The following is a 26,477-nucleotide window of genomic DNA, read 5'->3' as shown; positions in this document are numbered from 1 at the left end:
AATGGCCCTAATGAAAGAACAAAGCTCCAAAAATAGAACTACACAATGAAGAGACAGCCAACCGATCAGATGCACAGTTCAAAACAGTGGTAATCAGGATGCTCACAAAAATGGTTTAGTATGTCACAGAATGGAGGAAAAAGTGAAGGTTATGAAAAGTGAAATGAAAAGAAATGTACAGGGAACCAACAGTGACGGGAAGGAAACCAGGACTCAAATAGATGGTTTGGAGCAAAAGGAAGAAATAAACATGCAACCAGAACAAAATGGAGAAAAAAAGAATTAAAAAAAAATGAGGAGAGGCTTAAGAATTTCCAGGACAACTTGAAATGTTCCAACATCTGAATCACAGGGGTGCCAGAAGGAGAAGAAGAACAAGAAATTGAAAACTTGTATGAAAAAATAATGAAGGAGAACTCTCATCTGGCAAAGGAAATAGACTTCCAGGAAGTCCAGGAAGCTCAGAAAGTCCCAAAGAAGTTGGACCCCAGGAGGAACACACCAAGGCACATCATCATTACATTACCCAAGATTAAAGATAAGGAGAGAATCTTAAAAGCAGTAAGAGAAAAGGAGACAGTTACCTACAAAGGAGTTCCCATAAAACTGTTAGCTGATTTCTCAAAAGAAACCTTGCAGGCAAGAAGGGGCTGCAAAGAAGTATTCCAAGTTATGAAAGGCAAGGACCTACATCCAAGATTACTCTATCCAGCAAAGCTATCATTTAGAATGGAAGGGCAGATAAAGTGCTTCCCAGATAAGGTCAAGTTGAAGGAGTTCATCATCACCAAGCCCTTATTACAAGAAATGTTAAAGGGACTTATCTAAGAAAAAGAAGATAAAAAATATGAACAGTAAAACAACAACAAATTCACAAATATCAACATCTGAACCTAAAAAAACAAAAACAAACTAAACAAACAACTAGAACAGGAACAGAGTTACAGAAACGGAGATCACATGGAGGGTTTTCAGTGGGGAGGAGTGGGGAGAATGAGGGATAAGTTACAAGGAATAAACAGCATAAATGGTAGGTACAAAATAGATAGAGGAAGGTTAAGAATAGTATAGGAAATGGAGAAGCCAAAGAACCTATATGCATGACCCACGGACATAAACTAAGGGGTGGGAGGAATGTGGGTGGGAGGTCAGTGCACGACAGAGGGGAATAAAGGGGGTAAAAAATGGGACAACTATAATAGCATAATGAATAACATTTATTTAAAAAAATAAAAAAAGAAAAATATGGGGCTATCAAATACCTTGCTGAATTCTGAGAAATAATTTAGATGCATACAAACTGCCTAGCACATGCTTGGTTCATGGTAGATGCCATTTTCAGCTACTGTTTTAAATTCCATTAGACATACATTCCCTGCGGCAGTGACATGCTTGCACTGTAGCCAATCACCCAATATTAATAGAATGAGTGAATGAATGAATGAATACTTAAGGCTCAGTTTTAGGAATGAAAGTGCTAACCACTTCCGTCAGGAAGGAAGCTGTTAAATTAGGAGAAGCAAAATTAGGAACACTGAGTTCACAGGCCAGAGACCCTATCAAGGAAACTTCTGCAAAAAACTGCTTACCCTTAGCACAATGCTGTGTTGTTAATGAGGAATTCAGAAAGCTTCTGCTGTTTTTCAGATAAAAATGCTGACATCCTGACTTGCATGCTTTTGTATGGCTGGGCTCTCTAAACCCCAGTGATGAGGAAGGGGGACAGAAAACCCTCCAAACCCAGATGAGCAATGTGAAGCATCATGTGGTGATCGCTGCGTAAAAGGAAGTAGGTCAATGGAACCTGCTCCTCCCTGTGCATCCTAACTTTCCACTGCAGATTCTTTTCTCTGAACCACATGCTGCTTCCCAAGCTCATAAAGGTCAAAACATATTACAACAGAAGAACATAAAACAGACCCAACAGCATAAGGCAAAAGTGGGCAGCTTAATAATTAGCTGAGGTATTTTTGGCATTTTGGAACCTGTTTGTCCAAGACACATTTGAAAATACGGGGCGCTTCTGAAAGTAATGAGGAGAGGGCAGCAACACCAGGGATGAACCATGAGGCCCAGATGAGTTTCTTTGGCCTGCTCAGCAACCTCCTTCCTGGGTCCAGTTTCGGGCATTGATGAAGAGCTGGAGCCAGGGGGAGGTTGTCAGAGTGTCGAATGGAGGGGGTCGCCATGCCCACTGCCAAAGCCTCACAGCCCTCTCAGGGTGAGGCATGAGGGCCAGGTGGCGGCCATCAAGAGAGCAGACACCAGCCACTCCCCCTGGGGACCCATTGGGATTCAGAGGGTACTGTTCTGTGGGGTTCCCATCATCATCTGCCCAATGCAGTGGAGCTAAGCCCTTGGCTTCAATCTGGGCTTGGAGTTCCGGAGAAGAAAATGCCATGTAACCTGGGAGGGAAGGACAAGGCGGGAGAGCGCAAAGTTCCTTCATGTGGTCTACCCACCCCTGCCCTCAGACACTCCTCCCTCCCTTCCTGTAGCCTAACCTTCACCATGGGCACTCCACACGGGCAGCACGGCACCCTCCATCCCTCGCAGCATCAGGGCCGGCCCGGGTCCCACACGCACACTGGCCCAGCGAGACTCAAAACGCCCAGACAGGTTGTGGCGAAGCAGGAGGCCAGGCTGGGCTGTCCAGGAGTCCTGGCCCTTCTCCCCTTCCTCCTCACTGGGGCTGCCTCCCACCCAGCCCAGCAGAGCCAGCAGCTGACAGCCGTTACACACGCCCAGGCTAAAGGTGTCTGGCCGCTTCCGGAAGCGCCTCAGCTCAGCCCCGGCCTGTGGATGGAAGGTCACGGCAGCTGCCCACCCTGGAGGAAATGGGAACACTGAGGTGAGACTTTCCCTCCCAACATGCACTGTTACACAGCCCCAGGATAGCCCCCTCCCCAAGACCACAGAGCTCAGAGAAAGTGCAGGGGAAGAAACGGGTTTATCTGCTTAATTTAGACATGGCCTATGCCAAGTTTTTTGCTTAGCCAGCAGAGCATTTTCAAAATTGTATTTAATTGATGAATATTTAAAAAGAAAATTTTATATAAAAATCTGGATTTCTGGCTTCTCTTAAAAAACAGAAAGATTAAACCATGCTGAGCCAGCCTTCCAACAGTACAATCTGCTGGAGGTGAGTAGCAGCTGCCCTGTTAGGGCCTGTGCCATCCAGCCTAGGTGGCACAGCCCCACCCAGCCACCTGCCTCATGTAAGTTACCAGCAGGCCTTCTGCTGGCACCTGGCCCAGAATGAATACACTCTCCCCTGCCTTGTGGAGGCGAGAGGCCAAGGCCCAGTCAAGGAAGAGGGGAGCTAAGGCACCTCTTCAGGCATGTGTGGGTAGGAAGTGGGCAGAAGCCCGCACGCTGACCTTTGGCAGAGCCCAGGACGTCTGCATAGCTGAAGCCACCCACGAAGGCCACGCCTCGGAATGTGTCTAGCTTGATTGCCCCAACGCAGAGGTCTTGCATGGTCACATCCCACACCTGGCAAGATGAGGAAGGGAAGTATCAGAGGACACATAGTCTGAGGCCCAGCCCCAGCACTGCCAGGCCCACTGCCCACCTCAAATCCAGCCAAGTGAAAGGCATCGGCCATCTCCCGGTCTCCATTACTGCCCTCCTCTCGCAAGATGGCAACTCGGGGGGTGGGACCACCTTGGGGGAGAAGTGTCTCTGTTCTAGAGGACTATTTCCCCACTCCAACCCCACCAGACATTTTCCCCAGAGCAGGCCTGGGCATCCAGGCCCAACGTGCCCAGGAGGCCAAGCCTCTGCACATACTTCCTCACCAGGCTCATGGGGCACAGAAGCTTTGGGAAAGGTGGGGGGCAGGCAGTAGCGGGGCCCTGTCCGCTCCCTTAGCCCTCGTTCCTCCTCTGCCACACAGCTCGGCTCTGCCTGCAGCCGGTCCAGCTGGAAACTTGTGTCTTCCCAGAGGGCTCGCAGCTGCCCAACAGGCTCCTCTAGAACCACAGTCCCGTCCACTGACACCTGGACCTAGAGAGGGGCAAAACCATCAGAGGCTAAGAGCAAAGACAGCCAACAGGGGCCCCTTAGAGGCTCAAGGAGATGACCACACACCCCGTTCTTCCTCACCATGGCTTGTGGCCCAAAGTGACCTGTGCGACCCAGCTCCAGGCAGTGGAGGCCAGCATCCTGGTAGCGCTTCAGCACTTGGGCCAGGTCTGGCTCCTGCACCTCCAGTACCAGGCCTGGCTCCTCGGCAAACAGCACAGGCAGCACTGGGAGAGCAACGGGGGCGTCAGGGTGACTGGAGTACTGATATGGACTCAGAGGTGGAGTCAAGAGACTATGGCCAAGGACTGAGGGAGTGGATGCAGGCACTGGGGTCAGGTGAGGTCTGAGACTGAGACCATATTTGTGGTATCAAGGTATACAGGAGGTCTCAGAGGGACACGGCCAAGAACAGTGGGTGCTACCTGGTTCAGTGGTCAGAGAAGACAACAAGGGACTCAGGGGAAAAGGAGTTGGGACATTATACTCTTTAACAGGACATGGGGTCTGCAGGGTGGGACAGGCAGCCCAGGCCTCAGCCCAGACCCTAGGCTCCTCACCATCAACCCCAGAGGCAGGCAAGTCCACCTTTATCCCACAATTCCCAGCAAAGGCCATCTCTAGCAGGCAGGTGATGAGACCCCCATCGCTGACATCATGTCCTGAGCAGAGGAGGCGGTCTAGAGGAAGAAGAAAGTTCAGCAACCTCAGGGGCCAAACCACACCCCTTGTTTGTGGGCAGATAGTGTGTGTGAGAATGTGGGCACGCCCACCCTCACATGTTCAGCTGGGGAGTGCCTGCCACTCAGGCCACATACGCCACCTACCCCAGGGCCTCGCTCACCTTTCAGCAGCCCCTGGGTGATGCTGAAGGCACGCACCAAGTTGTCAGGAAGGTCCAGGTTGGGAGGCTGCTCACCAAGCTGGGAGAAGCATTGGGCCAGAGCTGTGCCCCCCAGCCGGTGCTGCCCGGGGCTCAGGGGCACATAGAGTAGATGGCCTGGAGAGACAGAGAAGGGGGCGGGGGAAGGGAAGATGGATGGCTCAGCCAAACCCCATCCTGTGGTGCTCATGATCATGTAAGTTCCCAACAGGTGGTGGCACACTCAGACCACCAGTTCCAGAAAGCACCACAGCCCAGTGCTAGACGGGGGTAGGGGGTTAGTACTCACAAAGGAGACCCCAAACAAAGAACCAGCCTCTGAATACACAATACAGTGAGGAGGGAAAGAACCCATACCTCTTCCTCCAGGACACTTGAGGTCTGGGGTCACAGTGGCTGTAATGTCTGGACAGACGGCATAGGCTGAGATGACCAGTGACCCTATGGAGCAAGGAGTTAAGAGAGTAAGGGGCCAGGCCAGTCCCGTAAGTCCCACCTGTCTCCCACTGGCCCCCAGACCTCACCAGGAGCCAACACAGTTTCAGAGCCGACCCGGGCAGCCATGCTCAAAGAGTCCTTGCCACCATCCACTGCCACACCCAGGGCCGCCATCACTGCCACCATGGCCTCACAGGCATCGGCCAGAGCCGCACCCTCCCCTGCGAGCTTGGCTGCCCACATCCAGTTCCCACTGCACTTCACATCCTAGGAAGTAGCAGAGACCTAGCATTAGGAAGGAAGAGAGATGGGGAGTCTGGGGTGGGGGCAGAGGCACTGGGAGACCACAAGCATGAAGGGCAAGAGGGATAACTGAGCGGTGGATGGGGGTATGTCCCAAAGACAAGGGGCTCCATGGCAGAGGCTGTGGGGGACTCACCCGGAGGTCAGTGACTAGAGCAAATACTAGGTTGGTGAGGGCCTCAGCCACAGCCAGCCGGGCGGCAACCTTGGGATCCAGCAGGCTCTTGATTGGCTGCTCCCCCAGGGCTGTGGCAGCCCCTACAAGCTCCTGGTGACTCAGTGCCACAACTGCCACATCTGCTAGAGGAGTCTGCAGGGGTCCAACACACTGCTGCTGTGCCACCAGGCCACCCACAGAGCGGTCCACCTGTGGAACCAGGTGGGGTTGGCAAGAACACAAGGGACAGGGGCACAGGGGTGGTGGGAGATCTGGACTGCCCCGACCATGCAGACAAGAGGTAGGCTCTGAGGATGGGTAGCAAGGAACCATGCCATTGAGGTGGCTGCCCACCCCTTCTCCCTCTGGCCTGGAGGACCCCCATACCAGTCCCTAAGGGTGAGAGGCCAGGGGTGGGTGACCTGAGGGAGCAGTGCAGAGGGCTGAGGGGCAGAGTAGGAGTACAGGGAGGACCTTGTTGGTGAGGTATCGCTTGCTGGCCACAGCAGGCAGCCTGAGAACCCGCTCTAGGGCCTGGCGCACACTCAGCCCCGGGGGCAGAAGCAGAGGCTGCAGCAAGGGACAACTCCTCTGGAGGAAGAACTCCTATAACACAGACAGCAATAGGGGTGTAAGCACCTCAGGGAGGGCTGGGCACACAGATGACAAAGCACAAGTAGGGTAAATGGGTCAAGAAAAGGAAAAACACAGCCTCCTTTCCCAACTCGCCCCCCCCCCCCCCAGTGTACCTTCTGAGGCATCTTCCCCAGCACCCAATCCAGTTCCAGGTCCACAGGTGTTGGGTTAGGCATCAAGGGAGCATCACCCTGGCAATTTCTTCCCACAGGACACTTCCGATCATCCACCAGCACTATCTATAGACCACAGGGACAGTGCCCATAGGGAATGAGATTATGACCACTCGTAGGAAGTACTTTAGAAAGCAGAGCAAAAATGCTCCTGTCACCCTGTTTGGCGCCCCCTAGTGAGTTCCTAGCCCTTTCCACCTCCCTCCTGCTTCCCAGAACATGTCTGCCACCAGCTGTACCCAGGCAGCTCAAACCCACCCACAGTGTCTGCTATGGGGGCCACTCACTCTCCTGTCTCCAGTGATGGTGCCCACAAAGCACGCTGGGCAGCGTTCCCGGGCGCTGACACGACTCAGGAAGTCCCGGTCTGAGGGCCTCAGCAGGAGTGCATTAGACTCCTGGTACTCAGCCCCCCAGATTTCCAGGGCATTCAGGGTTGGGTCCCCGAGCTGCACATCCGTGGAGGAGGAGGAAAGAGAAGGGTCAGAGACTACTCCCAAGTCTCATGTTCTTGCTGGGAGGGGGAGGGTGGTAGGTGGGCCAGCTGGGGCTGGCAGGGGCCGAGAGGCTTGGATGGCCAGACTCCAGGGGACGAGGCTCACCTGGAAGCAGCTGGTGTAAATAATGGCTCCAGCTGGGTCACTCAGCTCCTTCAGGACATTGCCTGGTAAAGAGGGTTGCAGGAAGAGGTGGTGATCTGGGTCTGATCAGCACCAGGCAAACAAAGGGCAGTCCCTGGCCTCCAAATTCTGTGTGTCCTTGTGTGAGTCACTGCCACACCCTCCCCACCAATGGCAGTGGGCCATCCCCCAACCCTGAGCCTGTCCAGAATGTGTAAGGGAGTGAAGAATGGGACCCAGAGCTGCATGGCTGGTTGCAGATTCTTGCTACCTCTCCCTAAACCAAACCTGGTAGGAGACCTGCTAGGCCAGTCCCTTGTCCCAGCCCCTTCTCTCACCATTGCCACCAGCGCCCTGGTCATGGAGGCTGCAGATGGGGTTTCCTTTGGAGGCATCCACACAAGCCCGGATCACGCGGTTCATCTTCTGTTCCATCTCCGGGTCTCCCCGCTGCACAGCCCCAAAGTCCAGGTCACTGGCATTGTCTCCCTGCACCTGTGGGAACATATGGCATAGCTCAGCTCAGCGGGGCTGAGAACTCTCACACCCCCACCCCCCATGCACAGGGCCTGGCGATATTGTGGAGTCTGCATCTGCAGCTATTCCTACTTACCTGTACAGATGAAGCAGCTCCACCTCCAACTCCAATCCTGTAGACAGGACCCCCAACCTTTACAACATCCATGCCTGCAAGGAAGGAGGGAAAAATCAGAACACTGGGGAAGCAAGCAGAAGCAGCATGAGTATGAAAATGTGTGAGGATAGGAAGAAGCTAATATTAGGATAGAGCAATGAAAATTACAAATACATGTATTCTTTGATTAGGTAAATACACTTGGAGGAATTTATACTCCAGATTTATTTGCACAGGCACAGAATCACCTACGTCCAAAATTAAACAATGAAATATTATTTGTATTACCAAATTTAGGAAATAATTTAAATGGTAACAACAGAGAACTGGTTAAATAACAATTATGGTATATCCACAAAACAAAACACTGAGCCACACACACACACACACACACACAAAGAATTACATATGAATATAATGAAGTGATATAACTTCATCAATATGCAATGATCTCCAGGATACATTGCTAAGCGAAAAAAAGCAAGGAGCAGAAGTATGCATACCCATTTTCTATATCATCACAAAGAATAAAATACTTAGAAATAAACTGAAATAGATCTCATGTTTATAGATTGGAAAGACTTATTGTTTTGGTAGTAATACTCCCCCAAAAGATATGTAGAATCAACAATCAGCCACCTTTTTCACAGAAATTGATCAGCTGATGCTAAAATTTCTACAGAAATATGAGGGACCTCAAACAGTCAAAACATTTCTGCTTTTTAAAACTCACTACAAAACTACAATAATCAAGACAGTGTGGTACTACCATAAGGATCGGGAGATATAGATGTACAGTCTATGTAGATCAATGCACTAGAACTGTTGAGTCCATAAACAAACCCATACATTTATGGCTAAGTATTTTTGACAAGAGTCCCAAAATAGCCCTAGCTGGTGTGACTCAGTGGATTGAGTGCCAGCCTGTGAACTGAAGGGTCACTGGTTTGATTCCCAGTTATAGCACAAGCTTGGGTTGTGGGCCAGGTCTCCTGTTTGTGGGTTTGCAAGAGGTAACTGATGGATGTTTCTCTCACACATCAATGTATCTCTTCTTCTCTTTCTCCCCACCTTTCCCTCTCTCTAAAATATTTTTTAAAAAAATTTAAAAAGCAGCCAGCCAAGATGGAGGCGTAGGTAGACACACTGTGCCTCCTTGCACAACCAAAAGAAGGACAACAACAATTTAGAAACAAAAAAAACAACCAATACTGACAGAAAACTGAACTATATGGAAGTCTGACAACCAAGGAGTTAAAGTAGACACATTCATCCAGACCAGTACGAGGGGCGGAGTCGGGTGGCAGGGCAGAGAGGACTCGAGGCAAAGTGGCAGCTGGCCTGGCCGACCCAGCGAGGCAGCAGATTGTGGAGGGGCACGGTGCTCAAGGTGGCTGGCAGACTGGAGGTCCCACATTCGCACACAGATAAACCAGGAAAAACTGGGGAGTGAGACAGATCATACAACCCGGGGTCCCAGCATGGGGAAATAAAGTCTCAAACCACTGACTGAAAACACCTGTGGGGGTTGAGGTGCCTAGAGAGATTCCCAGCCTCACAGGAGAGTTCATTGGAGAGAACCACTGGGTCCTAGAACATACACAAACCCATCCACCAGAGAATCAGCACCAGAAGGGCCCAATTTGCTTGGGGGAAGCAGCAGAAGTGACTGAAATCTGGCAGAGAGCAAAGCAAGTGCCACTGTTCCCTCTTGGACTCCTCCCCCACAAACTGCATCACAACTCAGGTGAACCTAAGGCTCTGCCCCTCACTACGTAACAGGCAAGTCAAGACAAAAAAAAAATGGCCTAAATGAAAGAACAGATCAAAGATCCAGAAATAATACAACTAAGCGACGAAGAGATAGCCAACCTATCAGATGCACAGTTCAAAGCACTAGTGATCAGGATGCTCACAAAAATGGTTGAATTTGGTGGTAAATTAGATGAACAAATGAAGGCTATGCTAAGTGAAATAAAGAAAAATGCACAGGGAACCAATAATGATGGGAAAGAAACTGGGACTCAAATCAATGGAGTGGACCAGAAGGAAGAAAGAAACAACTAAACAGAAAAGAAGGAAGAAGCAAGAATTCAAAAATACAAGGAGAGGCTTAGGAACCTCCAGAACATCTCTAAAAGTTCCAATGTCCAAATTATAGGGGTTCCAGAAGGAGAAGAGGAAGAGCAACAAGTGAAAAAGATATTTGAGCAAATAATAAAGGAGAACTTCCCCATTCTGGCAAAGGAAATAGACTCCCAGGAAGTCCAGGGAGCTCTGAGAGTCCCAAAGAACTTGGACCCAAGGAGGAACACACCAAGACACATCATCATTATATTACCCAAGATTAAAGATAAGGAGAGAATCCTAGAAGCAGCAAGAGAAAAGGCGGCAGTTACCTACAAAGGAGTGCCCATCAGAATGTCAGCTGATTTCTCAAAAGAGACCTTGCAGGCAAGAAGGGGCTGGAAAGAAGTATTCCAAGTCATGAAAGGCAAGGACCTACATCCAAGATTACTCTATCCAGCAAAGCTATCATTTAGAATGGAAGGGTAGATGAAGTGCTTCCCAGATAAGGTCAAGTTAAAGCAGTTCATCATCACCAAGCCCTTATTATACGAAATGTTAAAGGGATTTATCTAAGAAAAAGATTAAAAATATGTACAGTAAAATGACAGCAAACTCACAATTATTAACAACCACACCCAAAACAAAAACAAACTAAGCAAACAACTAGAACAGGAACAGAACCACAGAAATGGAGATCACATGGAGGGTTAGCAACAAGGGAGTGGGAGGAGGAGAGAAGGGGAAAAGGTACAGAGAATAAGTAGCATAGATGGTAGGTAGAAAATAGACAGGGGGAGGGTAAGAATAGTATGGGAAATGTAGAAGCCAAAGAACTTGTATGTATGGACCCATGGACATGAATTAGAGGGGGGGAATGTGGGTGGGAGGGGTGTGCAGGGTGGAGGGCAGTGAAAGGGGAAAAATGGGACAACTGTAATAGCATAATCAATAAAATATATTTTAAAAAATAAATTAAAAAAATAAAAAGCATTAAAAAAAAAGTCCCAAGACAATTCAGTGGAGTGAGAAATATCTTTTCAAAAAGTGGTGTTAGGGCAACTGAATATCCACATATGAAAGAATGAAGTTGGACCCCTACTATAAAAGTTAATATATAAAAGTTAATTTAAAAAGTCAGAGACCTAAGTATAAGAGCTAAAAGCTATAAAAATATTAGAAGAAAACATACAAGTGAATCTTCATGACCTTGGCATTAGACAGTGGTTTATTGGTCATAACACTGAAGTAACAAAAGAAAAATTAAATTATACTTTAACAAAATTAAAAACATTTGAGCTTCAGAGGATGCCATGAGGAAAGTAAAAAACCCAGGAAATGAGAGAAAGTGTTTGCAAACCATGTATCCATATGATGAGGGTCTAGTATCCAGGATATAAGAAAGAACCCTTACCACTCTATCAAAAAAGACAAATAACTCTATGTAGAAATGGACAAAGGATCTAGGCAGACATTTCTCCAAAGAAGATATACAAATGGTCAACAAGCACATGAAATGATGCTCAATATCATTCATCACTAGGAAGATGTAAATCAAAACCTCAGTAAGATACCACTTCATGCACACTATGACTGCAATCAAATAGAAAGCAAATAACAAGTGTTCGCGAGGATTTGGAGAAGCTGGAACCCTCCTAGGCTACTCGGGAGAATGTAAAATCACACACTGCTTTGAAAAACAGTCCGGCAGTTTTTTAAGAAGTTGAATATAGTTACCATATGACCCAGCAATTCCACTCCTAGTTATATACTCAAGAGACGAACATAAGCACATAGAAAAACCTATACACAAATGTGTATAGCAACTTTGGTCATAGTAACCAAAAAGTAGAAATAACCCAACTGCCTATCAACCAATGAATGGGTAAACAAAACGTGACATGTCTGTGCAATGGAATACGACTCAGCTACATAAAGCAGTGAAGCGCGGACACACACTGTAACACTGTAACAGGATAAGCCTTGGAGACACCCTGCTGAGTGAAAGCCAACACAAAGGGCCAAGCCTTGAGTGGTTCCGTGTGTATGAAACGTCCAGAACAGACAAGTCCATAAAGCAGAAAGTAGGTAAGCGGTTGCACAGGCTGAGAAAGTAGGGGCGAGGTATGGCTGCTAATGGGTACAGAGTTTCTTTCTGGGATGATGAAAATGCTCTGGAATTAGTGGTGATTGATGTGCAACTTTGTGACTATACTAAAAACCACCAACTAATACACTTTAAAAGAGTAAATTTTATGCTATGTGAATTACATCTCAATAAGTAGTAAAAGAAAAAGAAGTGTGTATATATATATGCTATTTTTTTCCTAAAGGGGCAAATATGCACATGGGTCTGTTTACACATGCAGAAACACCTCTGGCAGGGTACAAAAGTAACTAATTAACACTGGCAATCTCCAGCGAGGGAAACTGGGAGGCAGGAGGTCCGGGGAAGGAGAGTTTTCACTACCTAATCCTCTCTTGCTTTTGAAATTGACCCATGTGACTGGGTCACCCATTCAATAAATGGGACATGACCCTTATCTTGATTCCACCACAGCACCTAGCACGGAACCTCGCTCATGATGGGTGTTCAATTGATGTTTGCCAGATTAAACTGAGCTGGCAGATGAAAGCCCATGGCATACAGCAGGCACTGAGCAGACACTGGCTGCCTTGACTTAGCAGGGTGGGCCCTGCCACGCAGAAACAAATTGGGCAGGAGACAGAGGCACACAGAATGAGGTGGCCCCGCTGGCATAAAACCTGTGTTGGGGAGAAGAGACATGAGCTGGGAGATTAAAAACTAACCACTGAGGTGGCCTCTAAATTCCCCTTCTGTACTTGCCACATGCTGGAGAGAAAGCTGGCTGCATCTGGGAAAAGTTGGTGAGCTCTTACCTGGAGTGGGGGGCTCCTTTCTCACGTGCTCTGCTTCCATGGACCCAATGCCCCCACTAAACATGATGGGCTTGATCCACTCTCGCCGCTGGCTGCCTGGGAGCTGGAGGCCGAAGGAGCGGGCAAAGCCTGGAACGTGAACATCACAGGGAGAGGGGACAGGATCATTGCCCGGTCCCCTCAGTGCTCACTCAGTCACACACCCCACCCCACCTCTGGGACTAGGTGTCTGTTATCCCCTGTGCCCTCCCCCAGCCTCACCTGCTAGTACTGGTTCCCCAAACTTGTTGCCATAGTCAGAAGCCCCATTACTGGCCTCAATGGCAACCTCCAGGGGTCGGGCAAAGTTCCCAGGATACTGGAAGCTCGGATCCTCCCAGGGTAGACTGTAACCTGGGAGGGAAGGAGGAAGTTGCATAGACTGTAAAAACAGCCAACAGAGAAACCAGTCCTCTGGGAAGGGTCTAAGCCACCAAGGACAACCTGTACAGGTAGAATGTTCCATTTTAGGAAGTCCCATCCTAGGAAGGTGCAGTTTGCCATAAAGCATTGGTCTTGCTCCTCACCTTCCATACCAGCCTTCCCTCTGACTCTTGCGACCAAAGCTCTCAAGTCTTTCTGACACTGGATTTGGGGGCAAGCAGTGGTTGTTAAGTCCCACCCAGTATCACACTTTCTTGCTGAGCGGGTACTAGTGTATAAGAAAACTGTGGTGCTGCAAAGCCAGAATGGTGACCTAAGTCTTCCCTTGCCGATAATCCTCACAACCAAGGTTGGTGGAAGGCCAACTACTCTAGAGCCCTCCATCCCAAGTAAAGATAACCCAGGATGACCTTGGACTTAAGAGACAGAAGTGTTTGGTGCCTGCCAGGACAAGGAATCTGAAAGGGGAGATGGCTAGAAAGAGATGGGACCTGGGATGTGCAGATTTCCAAAGCAATAGCCAGCAGTGCCAGCCACCACATGGGCCCCACGGCCTGTGCACTGGACATCTCGGATCCGGCCCCCTGTGCCTGTGGCTGCGCCGCTGAAAGGGGCTACTCCTGTGAAGAGAGGGGGCAGAGGTATGGGTACTGAAGAGACAAACCCCAGCTCTGACTACCACATTGAAAATAAAAACTGGCCTGCCCTATGGATTTTCCAAGGACCAACCCAGGGACCCGGAGCTTCCCCGTACCCGACATTCTCGATTTATCCCTCCTAGGACCCAGCTCACCTGTGGGGAAGTTGTGGGTCTCTGCTGTGAAGACAACATGTCTCAGCCCCTGCTGTTGCTGGAAGCAGCTTGGCTGTGTGGGGTCCTTGGGCCTCAGGAACTGAACTTCCTTCCCCCAGATTGCACTGTGGACACAGCCGCTCTGGATCTGGCTTCTTCCTTGGGATCTGCACTTACCCCCCCAGGGCCTGGGGCCTTCCCTCCTCTAGGCCAGAGGCTACCCAGCCTGGGGCACAGCCCACCTGCTGTTATCACAGAACTTGAGGACGTTGTTGGGGTTGGAGAATGCCTGGGTGCTCATGATGGACTCAAACAGCGACTGTGCCAGCTCCTGCCCATCCACGTGGAGCCGGCCCTTGAAGAACCAGTGTCGGCTGTGCTCGCTGCAGGGGATGACATGGGGAGGGAAAGGCGGGGTGGAAACCGGGAGTCATGCCTCAGGCCTTGCCATGTCTTCTCACCAGCATTAACAGCAGAGTTACAGTCAATTCACACTTAGATAACAGGTCAAAATATATTCCCATAATCTTTGAACATTGTCACTGTGGATTGTCCAGCTCCAAAGTGAAGAGAAAAACTGAGATTTGAGTACAGACTACTAGGTGGATGGGGAGCCCAGGCCACAGACTCAGGGAGGCCCCTAAGGCAAGAGAGAGCCATGAAAGCAAGCCCCTGTGGTCTTCTCTTCCAGCTTCCACCAGCTCATACATCAGAACATCCCCCTTCTTCCCCACCTATTGGACTGAGCCAAGTCAAAGGCCTCCACAGTGCTAGGGTTCCGCTGAAGCTCCTGGAAGCGCTTGGTGTAGAAATCCAGGTCCCAGGAATCCAGGGCCAGACCTAGGAGACAAACCCAAGAAGAGGTGACCGTTGGTCTCAGGCCATCATTTCCTGGCTCTCAGCACCCCTGCAAGCCCAGCCTGGGCCTTCCTCCTAGGGAGCCCCATTTACCTAGTTCCTGGTTAGCTTTCTCCAGGGCAGGCCGGCCCTTCTCCAGTATGTTGATTGGGCCATCAAGGGGTACAGGGACGCTCCCAGGGGAGAAGCTCTGGATGGGACGGGGGAAGTGCTGCTCCGTCATCCGATCATACAGGGTTGGCAAAGCAATGGCCTCCATCTCAGGTGAAGGGGGGTGGGCAAACTAGGGGTTGGGATGCACACAGAGGACAAGGGGTGGAGAGCTGAAGAATGGACAAAACAGTCCCCTCTCCATCCTCCAAGCCACACAGGGCCAGCCCACTGCTAGCCCATATACACTGCTTTTCTGATTAGAAAATGACACCCCTTCCGGGCATGAGGGAAGAAAGCATAGATTAGTGAGGGAAGCACACACTGGATTTCTTTCTTTTTATTTTAATATATTTTATTGATTATACTATTACAGTTGTCCCATCCCCCCTTTATTCCCCTCCGCCCTCCATACCCCCTCCCACCCACATTCTGCTCCTTTAGTTCATGTCCATGTATAAGTTCTTCAGCTTCTACATTTCCCATACTATTCTTGCCCTCCCCCTGTCTATTTTCTACCTACCATCTATGCTACTTATTCTCTGTACCTTTTCCCCTTCTCTCCTCCTCCCACTCCCTTGTTGCTAACCCTCCATGTGATCTCCATTTCTGTGGTTCTGTTCCTGTTCTAGTTGTTTGCTTAGTTTGCTTTGTTTTTGTTTTAGGTGTGGTTGTTAATAACTGTGAGTTTGCTGTCATTTTATTGCTTATATTTTCAATCTCTTTTTCTTAGATAAATTCCTTTAACATTTCATATAATTCCTTTTACTCATCAACCAAGTGCCCTCAAGCAGTGAATAACCTGCAAACAGGGCAGGCTTCAAGCCAGGAGCTCCTCCCCCTGCTTCTGCCATTATAACCCAATCTCTTATCTCTGGCCCATGTCCTCCTCCTGGTCCCCTGTCCTGATTGCCTAGTGCCTCACCGACAGCAGGTAGCGCCGCGTAGTCTCCACACGGTCCACAGCCCCCAGCCCAGCAGCCTGGCACACTGACACGATGTTAGTGGATGTCGGGGTGGAGAAGTTCAGCCTGAGGAGTGGGCCAGACCATTAGGACCTGAGAGCCGAGAAGGTAGATCCTACCCACTGCTGTCCAGCCACTCTCCTGTCTCTACTATTCCTGCCAATGGCCTCCAGTCTCAGATCTGGGCACTAAGAAACCTGCTTTCAAAGGCCACTCAAATCAAACCAGAACTATCCTTCCAGCATCAAAATGCTTTGATTTCAATTTCTCCGAATGTAACCTGTTTTATTTTCAGAACATGCCTGGGAGCTAGCTCAGTCTTCAAAGACATCTTCCTGTAAGAGAAAGGCACAAGCAAGGCTTTCTAGGTGGGGAGCAGGAAGGGGCAAAGGAAGAACACATTTCCTGAGGATCACAAGAAGAGAAAACAAAGGAATGGAAGTGGAAGTGGTGGGCAATGTGTTTTAAAAGAGAGCATGTGCCTGAAACATGGAAGGAGTTGCCCTAGAGGAGACACTTGCCTGGGCCCAACCTCCAGCAGCAGGTCATTGGAGCCAGGAAGGAGCCAGGACTCCTGAGCCACATCGTCCAGTAACAAGGGGCAGCCAAAGAGCCACATCAGCTTCTTCATCTCCTCAGCACTTGGGAGAGACTCATCTGCAGAGAGACAGGGCAAGGATGCCTTGAGACACTGCCCTGGGCACCGGGGTACCTCCCTCAAGCATCCAATACAGGGCCCAACCTGTCCAGTTCACATTGTAGCACAGCTCGGTCTTGACACTCTGCAGCTCTGGCAGTTTCCCTTGCAGCTTCCTGCGGATGTGGCCAGATGCTGCACCTTCATGGCCAGAGGGACGGACGTAGAAGTGAAGGACTGAGGACATCTCTTCAGGTGTCCTTGCTGGAAAGATGAGTTATGTTACTAAAAAATAACATTAACTGTAGCCTATCTGCTGAATCGATTTCAAGTTTTAAGGGATTGATGGGGGAAGTTAAAGGGGCACTCAGCGAAACAAGGTAACCTGAAAACATAACCTTGGGGATTTTAACTAATCCTGCAAAATGTGGGCTTTAGTGATATGGGACCCGGGTGTACAGATACATCCTTGACACGTGGTCCTTGCGCACCTGCCCTTTGCTGGGTCCCAGGCAAATCCTTGGGAACACAACTGTGAGCAAGACAATTACCACTTCTGCCTTCATAGAGCTTATATTTTATTGAGGGTGACCGGCAAGAACCCATTTCCAGGGTACTTGCCTGTCCAGTGTGGTTACGGCCAAGGCACTGTGGGTACCAACCTAGTACTTCAGTAGGAGTCAGGAAAGACTTCCTGGAAGCAATGGCATCTAAGCATAAACCTGGAGTTTGAGCTAAACTGGACCTGACTGGTAAAATCGAATACTAGTTCCTTTACTTCAAAATATTACAGTACATCCCTGCTCAAAATCAATCCAAAAACTTTAGCCTGAAATTCAAAGGCCCTCCACAGCTATCCCCAACTACACTTCCAACTTCTGATCACATTGCTTCTCAGCAGGACCCTGGCTTTACTCACCAAACCCTGCCTGGCCTCCTTTCCATTCTTTTGCCCCTCCTGAAGTGTCTATGCCTAGTCTCATCCTATCCAAAACTTCTCTATTCTTCAAGACAAGTACAGGTCTCACCAACCCTGGGAAGCACTCCTCACTGCCCCAGTATTCGGGGCTTCTCATCTGTGCCATTCATTCAGCCCTGATCACTCACAGGGGCTCACAGGTATACACGGTCTCTTCCCAAGGAAGCGGGAGAAGGAAAAGCTCATTGCCCTACTTCTCCACTTGGTCTTAGGCATCTCAAACCTAACTTACTCAAAGCTGAATTTGACTAATACGTCAAAGTCACCAAGGATTGGAATGTTTTCAGTACAGAGGTCACTTAGCATCTCACTCAACCTCTAGGCAGCATTTGATTTATTCATTCCCTACCTCTTGAAACACCCTCCTCTCTTGGCTTCAATGACACCACTCTCCTGATATTCCTTTACCTTCTGGTTGCTACTTTCCAGTCACCTGTGCTGGCTCCTACTTCTCTACTCCACCTCTAAATGTTGGATGCCCAAGGGTGTCCTTTGTTCTCTTTGCTCTATATGCTTTTCCTAAGAGACCTCATCCAGACATGTGAATTTAAATACCAACTAATAGCCTGGGCTTTGTAGCTCAGGTAACTAGAGCATTGTCCAGATACACCAAGGCTGCATGTTTGATCCCCAGTCAGGGCACATACAAGAATCAACGAATGAATGCATGAATAAGTAGAAAGACGAATCGATGTTTGTCTTTCTCCCCCTCCCCCCTCTCTCTTTCTCTCTAAAAACAAAAGTAAATACATAAATAAATACCATATAATAGACTTCTGGCCAAGATGGAGGCATAGGTAGACACACTGTGCCTCTTTGCACAACCAAAAGAAGGACAACAAATTTAAAAACAAAAAACAACCAGGTTCTGACAGAAAATCAAACTATATGGAAGTCTGACAACCAAGGAGTTAAAGAAACATTCATCCAGACCAGTAGGAGGAGCAGAGACAGGCAGCGGGGTGGAGAGAACGCTGGGCATGGCAGCGGCTGGAGGACCAGGGCAGACAAGGCATGGCTGGTGGACCTGGTGAGGCTGTAGATTATGGACTGGGTGGTCCCACGTTTGCATGCAGATAAGCCAGGAGGAACAACTGGGGAGTGAGACAGACTGTAAACCAGCGTCCCAGTGTGGGGAAATAAAGCCTCAAATTTCTGATTGAAAACATCTGTGGGAGTTGTGGCGGCAGCAGGAGAAACTCACAGACTCACAGGAGTTCGTTGGAGAGAGCACAAGGTCCTAGAACGTACACAAGCCCACCCACCTGGGAATGAGCACCAGAAGGGCCCAATTTGCTTGTGGGTAGTAGGGGTAAGTGACTGAAAACCAGCAGAAAGCTGAGCAAGTGCCATTTTTCCCCCTCAGACCCTGCCCCCACATACAGTGTCACAATGTGTTCTCTGCCCTGGTGAACACCTAAGGCTCCGTCCCTTACTACATAACAGGCACACCAAGACAATAAAAAAAATGGCCCAAATGAAAGAACAGATCAAAGCTCCAGAAAAAAATACAACTAAGCAATGAAGAGATAACCAACCTATCAGATGCACAGTTCAAAACACTGGTAATCAGGATGCTCACAAAAATGGTTGAATATGGTGGCAAATTAGATGAAAAAAAAATGAAGGCTATGCTAAGTGAAATAAGTGAAAGCCACTATTCAAGTGTGTGGGGAAAATGTACAGGGAACCATCAGTGACCAGAAGTAAACTGAGACTCAAATAAACGATGTGGCCCAGAAGGAAAAAAAAAAACATTCAACCAGAACAGAGTGCAGAAACAAGAATTCAAAAAAATGAGGAGAGGCTTAGGAACCTCCAGAACATCTTTAAACGTTCCAACATCCGAATCATAGGGGTGCCAGAAGGAGAAGAGGAAGAATGAGAAACTGAAAACTTATTTGAAAAAATAATGAAGGAGAACTCTCCTAATCTAGCAAAGGAAATAGACTTTCAGGAAGTCCAGGAAGCTCAGAGAGTCCCAAAGAACTTGGACCCAAGGAGGAACACACCAAGGCACATCATCATTACATTACCCAAGATTAAAGACAAGGAGAGAATCCTAGAAGCAGCAAGAGAAAAGGAGGCAGTTACCTACAAAGGAGTGCCCATCAGACTGTCAGCTGATTTCTCAAAAGAAACCTTGCAGGCAAGAAGGGGCTGGAAAGTATTCCAAGTTATGAAAGGCAAGGACCTACATCCAAAATTACTCTATCCAGCAAAGCTATCATTTAGAATGGAAGGGCAGATAAAGTGCTTCTCAGATAAGGTCAAGTTAAAGCAGTTCATCATCATCAAGCCCTTATTACAAGAAATGTTAAAAGGACTTATCTAAGAAAAAGAAGATAAAAAATATGAACAGTAAAATGACAGCACACTCACAGTTACTAACAACCAAACCTAAAACAAAAATAAAAACAAAAACAAACTAAGCAAACAACTAGAACAGGAACAGAATCACAAAATGGAGATCACATGGAGGGTTATCAGTGGGGGAGTAGGTAGGGAGAGAGGGAGAAAAGGTATAGAGAATAAGCAGCATATATGGTAGGTAGAAGATATACAGGGGGAGGTTAAGAATAGTATGAGAAATGTAGAAGCCAAAGAACATATATATGACCCATGGACATGAACTAAAGTGTGTGGGTAATGTGGGTGGGAGGGGGTGTGCAGGGCAGAGGGGAATAAAGGGGGGAAATGGGACAACTATAATAGCATAATCAATAAAATATATTAAATAAGTAAATACCATATAATAGACTGAACCAATGAAATTGTCAGCATTCAACTATTTTTGACCAAAAATGGCAATTTCACATGATTTGAGTTACCAGTAATATCTGCCAACAGATTCCATAGCTTTATTCAATCCTGACTCTCCCTGAAACTCCAAACTAGTACATGCAAATGCTTACATGACAGCACCACATAAATGTCTCAAAAACATAGATGATAGCCTGTTTGGGCCGAAATAGAAATTTTGATTTATCACTTCTCCAGACCTGCTGTTCTCCCAGTCCTCTCCATCACAGTAAAAGCCACTATTCATTCAGTTGCTCAAGCCAAAACCCCAGGAGCAAACCTTAATTCTTCTTTTCCTGAGCCCCCTCTATATCTAATCCATCAGCAAATTTATTTCTAGACATATCCCAAATTTGTCTGCTTCCTTGCATCTTTGCTACCATCACTCTAGTGCAAGTCACTACTAACGTTCACTTGGACTGATGCTTTGGCCTCCTGACCAGTGTACTCCTGATTCCATTCCTGCCCCACCCACAATCCACTTGCCACATGTCAGCATAAATTAGATCATGTCTTCCCATCATGCACACACCAAAGAGTTGCCGGTTCGATTCCCAGTCAGGGCATAAAAATAAATACATAAAATCTTTTTTTTAAAAAAATGATGTTATTTGTTTTTAAAGAGAGGGGAAGGGAGGGAGAAAAGAGGGAGGCAACCTGTGGTTGCCTCTTGCATGACCCTTACTGGGGACCTGGCCAGCAACCCAGGCATGTGCCTTGACTGGGATTCAAACCCGCAACCCTTTGGCTTGCAGACCGGCCCTCTAGCCACCGAGCCACACCAGCCATGGCAATAAATAAAATCTTTTTTTAAAGAAAAAAATGTTTCTTTCTTTAAAAAATGAAATAAAATAAACAAAATAAAGTAAATAAAATTCCAACTCAGTGCTTTGGCTGACCTGGTCCGGCTACTGCCTATTTCTTCTCCTGCCCCTCTCCTTCTTACCCACAACTCACCACCACACTGGCTTCTTTTACTCTTCTGCCAAGTTCATGTCTGTAAGCACTTTTCTCACCCTGATATGGCCAGCTCCTTCTTGTCACTTTCAGGAGAAACTCCCCTTCTTGGAAAGGATTTCCTTGACCAACCACGCTGAAGTAGCCACTATCAAATGGCCCTATTTTAATTTGCTCTGTAATAGTTAAGGCTGACATTTTTTAGCTCTACTTTTCCCATTAGAACAAAATCTCCATGTGGTTATGGGCTGCAGCTGTTTTATCTCCATTGGATTATCAAGGCTTAGAACAATACTTGGGGCTTACAAAAGAAAAAAATCTAAAGCTTGTTGACTGACTGAACTATATTGGTTTCCATCACTCACCAGCACCCCCACCCCCACCCCCACCCCTCTTTCCGGCCAGGCCTCACTTCGGTAAACGGTGCTTCTGCCAAATCAGTAAGGATTCCTCCCTTCCACCCCATGCTGATCACCCTTTGTAAAGACAGGCCCCTCACGACTGTCCTCCATACCACTCCTTCACAGGAATATCACATCCTGAAATCATTCGATTTATTAAACCACTTGATTTTTGTCCTATGAAATGAAGCTCCAAGAGGACAAAGACAGAGCTGTCTACATCAGAACTGTATCCCCCAAAACTAGCATTGTGCCTTAAACAAAGTAGGGGTCGACCGGTTTTTTGTGTTGGGAGAGAGGGAATGAGTTTAAGTGCCATCTTTTCTGTCCGGCGACAATGGACGCCTATATTAAAGCAAACGGGCCGGCCCCACACAGACTCATGTCGGCCCGTTGGGGATACTGAAGCCGCCTGGACCAGGCTTGGGGTGGGCGGCGATGGGGTGCGGCAAGCAGGAGTACCCCGACCGGCGCGCTGGCCATACGCACGTGGAAGAGGTCCGCACGGTCCCAGAGGTCGCGGAATCGCGGCGCGGGAGAGAAGTACCCGGCCCGCGACGCAGGCGGAGGCGGAGCCTGAAGACACCCGCCCTCTCACTCTTCCTTCCTCCACCACACTCCGCTCCTCTCCCCGAGCTTGGGGCTGCAGCTGTCTTCTGTTCTGAAAGACGCGTTGGTTTATCCAGCAAATCTGTTTTGAGTTTCTGAAAATAGCTAGTTCCATATCCATGCCTTCCTCTCTTGTCCCTGAACAAACTGTGACGGAGACAGGTACTTCGAATGCAGGAAACAGAATGAGAAGCGTCACCCTTGTCCAGGACTGTTTCCCTACCTTGTTCCCTTTGCTTTCTTTCTATCTTTCCTGAATAAATGAAATCATTTAACTCCTAGAAGAGTGGGGGGCATGTATTTTTAATTTCAATATTCTTGCTTGTTACAGTAACAATAATAATGATACAGAGTATTTATTGAGCACCCATAAAGACCCTGAGGTTCATTGCAATGACTTGCTCCTTAGTTTTGTAACTCAAACACTTCTTAGCGCTTTCTACCTATGTATCAGTAGACAAAAACTTAATTTGGTTTTTTCCCCTGAGATGGCTCTAGTTGTCTTTAACTTCATTAGAAACAATTTTGTTATATCATATTGTGACAGCTGTCATGTAAGCGTGCATTTAAAAAAAAACATCAAAATTGGTGAATTTTTCTGTAGCCATTTTAACATTGAAGATGGAAGAAAACATCTCTGACATATTATGCATTATTATTTCAAGAAAGATAAAAATGCAACTGAAATGCAAAAAGAAAAAAAAAGATTTGTGCAGTGTGTGGAGAAGGCGCTGTGACTGATCAAACGTATCAAAAGTGGTTTGCAAAGTTTTGTGCTGGAGATTTCTTGACAAAAGATGCTCCATGGTCAAGTAGACCAGATGAAGTTGACAGCAATCAAATCGAGACATTGAGAACAATCAACATTATACCACATGCGAGATAGCCAACATACTCAAAATAGCCAAATCAATAAAGTTATTGGTGAAAATTTAAAATGTGTCTTTTACTTTACAGAAAAAAACTAAATGGACTCTTTGGCAGACCCAACACATTTTGAAATCTTCATGATACACAAATATATGGTTGTACTAATCAGGATCCTATCACAGAAAAGATGGCACACTGGAAAGAGATTAATCAATAAGAATTTTAATAGTCTACTTACAGGGATGAGGTCAGGATTAAGGGAACCAACAAAGTAGAGTGGGGCAACCAGAGCCTGGCACCAGCAAAAAGTGGCTACCACCTGTAAGTCTGAAGGGACAAAGGGAGGAATGGTGTTAGCAGCTGATAGAGATAGGGACCTATGAAATTAGGGCACCCAACAGGGCAAATGAAGCCACTGCCACAAGCACAGTGTTGAGGGAGAAAAGCAATAAATGCTGGGTTCCTCCCCTTCTGTCCCAGTGTCTCCCTACAAACTTCTTTCTTGTTCCCTATCACCCAAATCTAGCTTGAAGCCTGAGGGCCAGGAAGCTGTAGTGGTGCACCAGGTCAAACACGATACCCGGTCCAGTGGTCTTTTTAATGACTTGAACAATGTAGAAATGTTCCAAGTAAAAAGTGAAAGTCTTTATTCTCACCCCTGCCCTCTATTTCAGTCCCCTCTCCAGTACAGAGCCAACACTAGGGTAAGGCAAGTGAGGCACCTAGGGTGCAAAAGCCTAGGGTGCAAAAGCCTAGGGTGCAATATTTAATAAATTTTAGGTGCCTCACTTGCCTTACCCTAATTCCAGCCCTGCTGCAGATATGGCAGTTCTTACCTGTTGGGTGTGTAAGCTTCCAGGCTGTTGAAATAAGTACTCTCTGGCTTACTTCTGACAGAGGCCAAACGTCACTCCTGGGTTTCTTTCCCTCCAGGCACTCCCTGTCTCGTTCTCATACCTATCTTCCAACCCCTTCTGGGAGCCCCAGTGGTACAACTGGGAGTTGTGGTACAATTCCCCATGTAGTGACTTCTAGATTCATTCATTTGGCCCTGATCCTTCTCCTGACTTTGGTCCCATATCTCCAGCTGTCCTCTGGACAAGCATAGACTGTTCAAAATCACCAGGTCTGAGACACCTCCCAATCCTCCACACTTCCCTCTCTCTGTGACAGACCAACTACTCTTCTCCACATTTCCTTAACATCTTCCTACCAACACTTTCCTTTAAGACACTTACTAAATCAAGCCTGATTTAATTCAGTGGCCTCCTTTTCTCTGGTGCACCTCTCACTTGTTTTTGCATGCTGCCACCAGATTAAGCACCTAACCTGACATTTAAATTACGCCAATGGAAGTGTCCAGTACAACTCTCTCGGATCACTGCAGCCTAAAAATAACTCTGCTTTCTATAAACTATCAGAAGTAACTCTAAGGATATGGGGCACATCTTCATGGATTTAATAAATAGAGTGGGATATTCCAGAGTCGATAAAAAAGTAAAAGCAAAAGGAATAATTAGGTTTGGGACTTTAACTAGGCTTTGACTAATGTTCTAATAAGGGGACCAGTGTGGCTGGAGTGCGGTGAGAGAGAGGTTTCAGTTTCCTCTGGTGGATTTGTTTTTGTTTTGGGGGAAAGGGAAGAAACACATTGCTGACATGATGATGGAACATAATTGCAAACAAAGATTCACTTTATAAAGAACTCGACACCACAGTGCACAACTAGTTCATGCAATAAAGAATAGAGATGAGAAAAGAGTGAAGATGGGAAATATATAACATGGAGTCACTTGAACCAAGCTGCTAAAGTTATTAATATTATGAAGGCTGAGGCATGAAGAAAGACCCTATTCTTGTTCTAACTAGCCTGAGAACTTAAACTTTTTGAACTTCCCAGCCCTGTGACAATGCCTGCACACACATACAGACACACACCAGACCTCCAGTCACCCCTCTGATTAGCCCACAAAGGACTCACATATCCAGACCAGCTAACATCCATTCTTATAGACCACTGGATGTGACCAGACCTCCTGGTGCCCATCTTCCAGACCACTTGGCATCCATCATCCAGACCACCTGACATCTGACTGATAACCATTCTGGACCAATCCTAGGGCTAAGAATGTAGAACTGATAATTCTCAAGAATATTCTTTTTACTGTAAGAACTCTTAGCTTTTCTTTCTTCTTTAGAACACTTCTAGGTTTTTGTCTAGCTGTGTTTACAGTTTTCAAACACTAAGACCCTTGAATGAATCTTTGTCAGTAATTTCTAGACAAGCATCCTGACTCTTTTTGAGTATGTTTGACAGAGGACTTGCATCAAAAGTGAAATTGAATTAGGGGAAACCATAACTTGCTAAATTAAAGTCTTTATTTTTCTGGTAAATGACTAGAGGAGTCTTATTGTCTACAATGTTTATACTTACTATTTCATAATCAATGTTTACTCTATGTTAAACTGATTTGAAGCAGCTGTGTGAGATGGCCTTAAATGTCCCTCTGTCACTTTACCTCCTGAATCTCCCTCCCCTCCAGCCTCACTGACTTCATTACCTTTCTTCCACAGGGCCTTTGTGCTTGGTTCTCACTGGCCATTCTTTCTCTTTGATCCCCATCATATGAATTCTTGACTTTACTATATAGCCAACTTTTCAGTGAAGCCTTCTCTATAGGAAAGAGACACACCATCACCTGCAATCCCTGTTTCTCTATCGCACCTATTATGAATGTTCCACACATTTTATTTTATTTTTTTCACTATAAGTCTCCTTGTCCTACAACATAGGACATGAGAACAGGGATTTTTGTTTTTTCACTAGTGTATGCCCAGAGCCTAGAACAGTGCCCGGGCACATGGTTGCATGAATTCTGTACCTAAGCCAGGAAATGATGGGCTGGTTGACAGAATTAGGGAGAGCAGCTGCTTTCATTATTTGACAAATATTTATTTATCATGTTCTTATTTGGCAACAAGCACTGTTCTTTTTTATTATATTATACTATTATTTACTGATTTGAGAGAGAGAAACAGAAACATTGATTCACTGCTTCATTTATTCATGCATTCATTGGTTGATTCTTGTATGTGCCCTGACTGGGGATAGAACCCACAACCTTGGCATAAAGTGATGAATATCTAAACAACTGAGCTACCAGGCCAGGCCTACATCTATACCTTTTTATTATT

At 47.2% G+C, this 26,477-nt stretch overlaps 1 protein-coding gene across 1 annotated transcript; it reads right to left on the bottom strand.

Moving 5' to 3' along the window:
* Positions 1-1,199: 1,199 nt before the first annotated feature.
* On the bottom strand, positions 1,200-22,407 carry PFAS (phosphoribosylformylglycinamidine synthase). Its single transcript, XM_045824521.1, has 28 exons — positions 22,293-22,407; positions 16,770-16,928; positions 16,549-16,684; positions 15,988-16,093; positions 15,006-15,195; positions 14,789-14,894; positions 14,297-14,437; positions 14,055-14,179; positions 13,753-13,881; positions 13,100-13,231; positions 12,839-12,967; positions 7,850-7,923; positions 7,575-7,731; positions 7,219-7,280; positions 6,904-7,065; positions 6,557-6,682; positions 6,282-6,413; positions 5,787-6,017; positions 5,434-5,614; positions 5,267-5,350; positions 4,871-5,026; positions 4,587-4,706; positions 4,108-4,253; positions 3,801-4,008; positions 3,575-3,666; positions 3,381-3,495; positions 2,505-2,828; positions 1,200-2,406 (listed from the first exon to the last, which is right to left on the bottom strand). Exons 2-28 carry the CDS (start codon positions 16,909-16,911, stop codon positions 2,096-2,098), a joined length of 4,017 nt encoding a protein of 1,338 aa, XP_045680477.1. The 5' UTR covers positions 16,912-16,928; positions 22,293-22,407; the 3' UTR covers positions 1,200-2,095.
* Between the last annotated feature and the right edge of the window lie 4,070 nt (positions 22,408-26,477).

Source organism: Phyllostomus hastatus, unplaced genomic scaffold, assembly GCF_019186645.2.
Source record: "Phyllostomus hastatus isolate PE091 unplaced genomic scaffold, TTU_PhHast_1.1 phas_scaffold_55, whole genome shotgun sequence".
Classification (NCBI taxonomy): Eukaryota; Metazoa; Chordata; class Mammalia; order Chiroptera; family Phyllostomidae; genus Phyllostomus; species Phyllostomus hastatus.
The sequence above is the reverse complement of the archived record's forward strand: the minus strand, read 5'-3'. Positions and strand labels throughout refer to the sequence as shown.

Excerpts from the sequence above, each read along its gene's own strand:
- PFAS (XM_045824521.1), bottom strand. The coding sequence starts at position 16,911 with ATGTCCTCAGTCCTTCACTTCTACGTCCGTCCCTCTGGCCATGAAGGT. Across the intron at positions 7,732-7,849 it reads GAGCTGCTTCATCTGTACAG|GTGCAGGGAGACAATGCCAG; the intron begins GTAAGTAGGAAT and ends ATGTTCCCACAG. Across the intron at positions 6,683-6,903 it reads CCATCACTGGAGACAGGAGA|ATAGTGCTGGTGGATGATCG; the intron begins GTGAGTGGCCCC and ends TGTGGTCTATAG.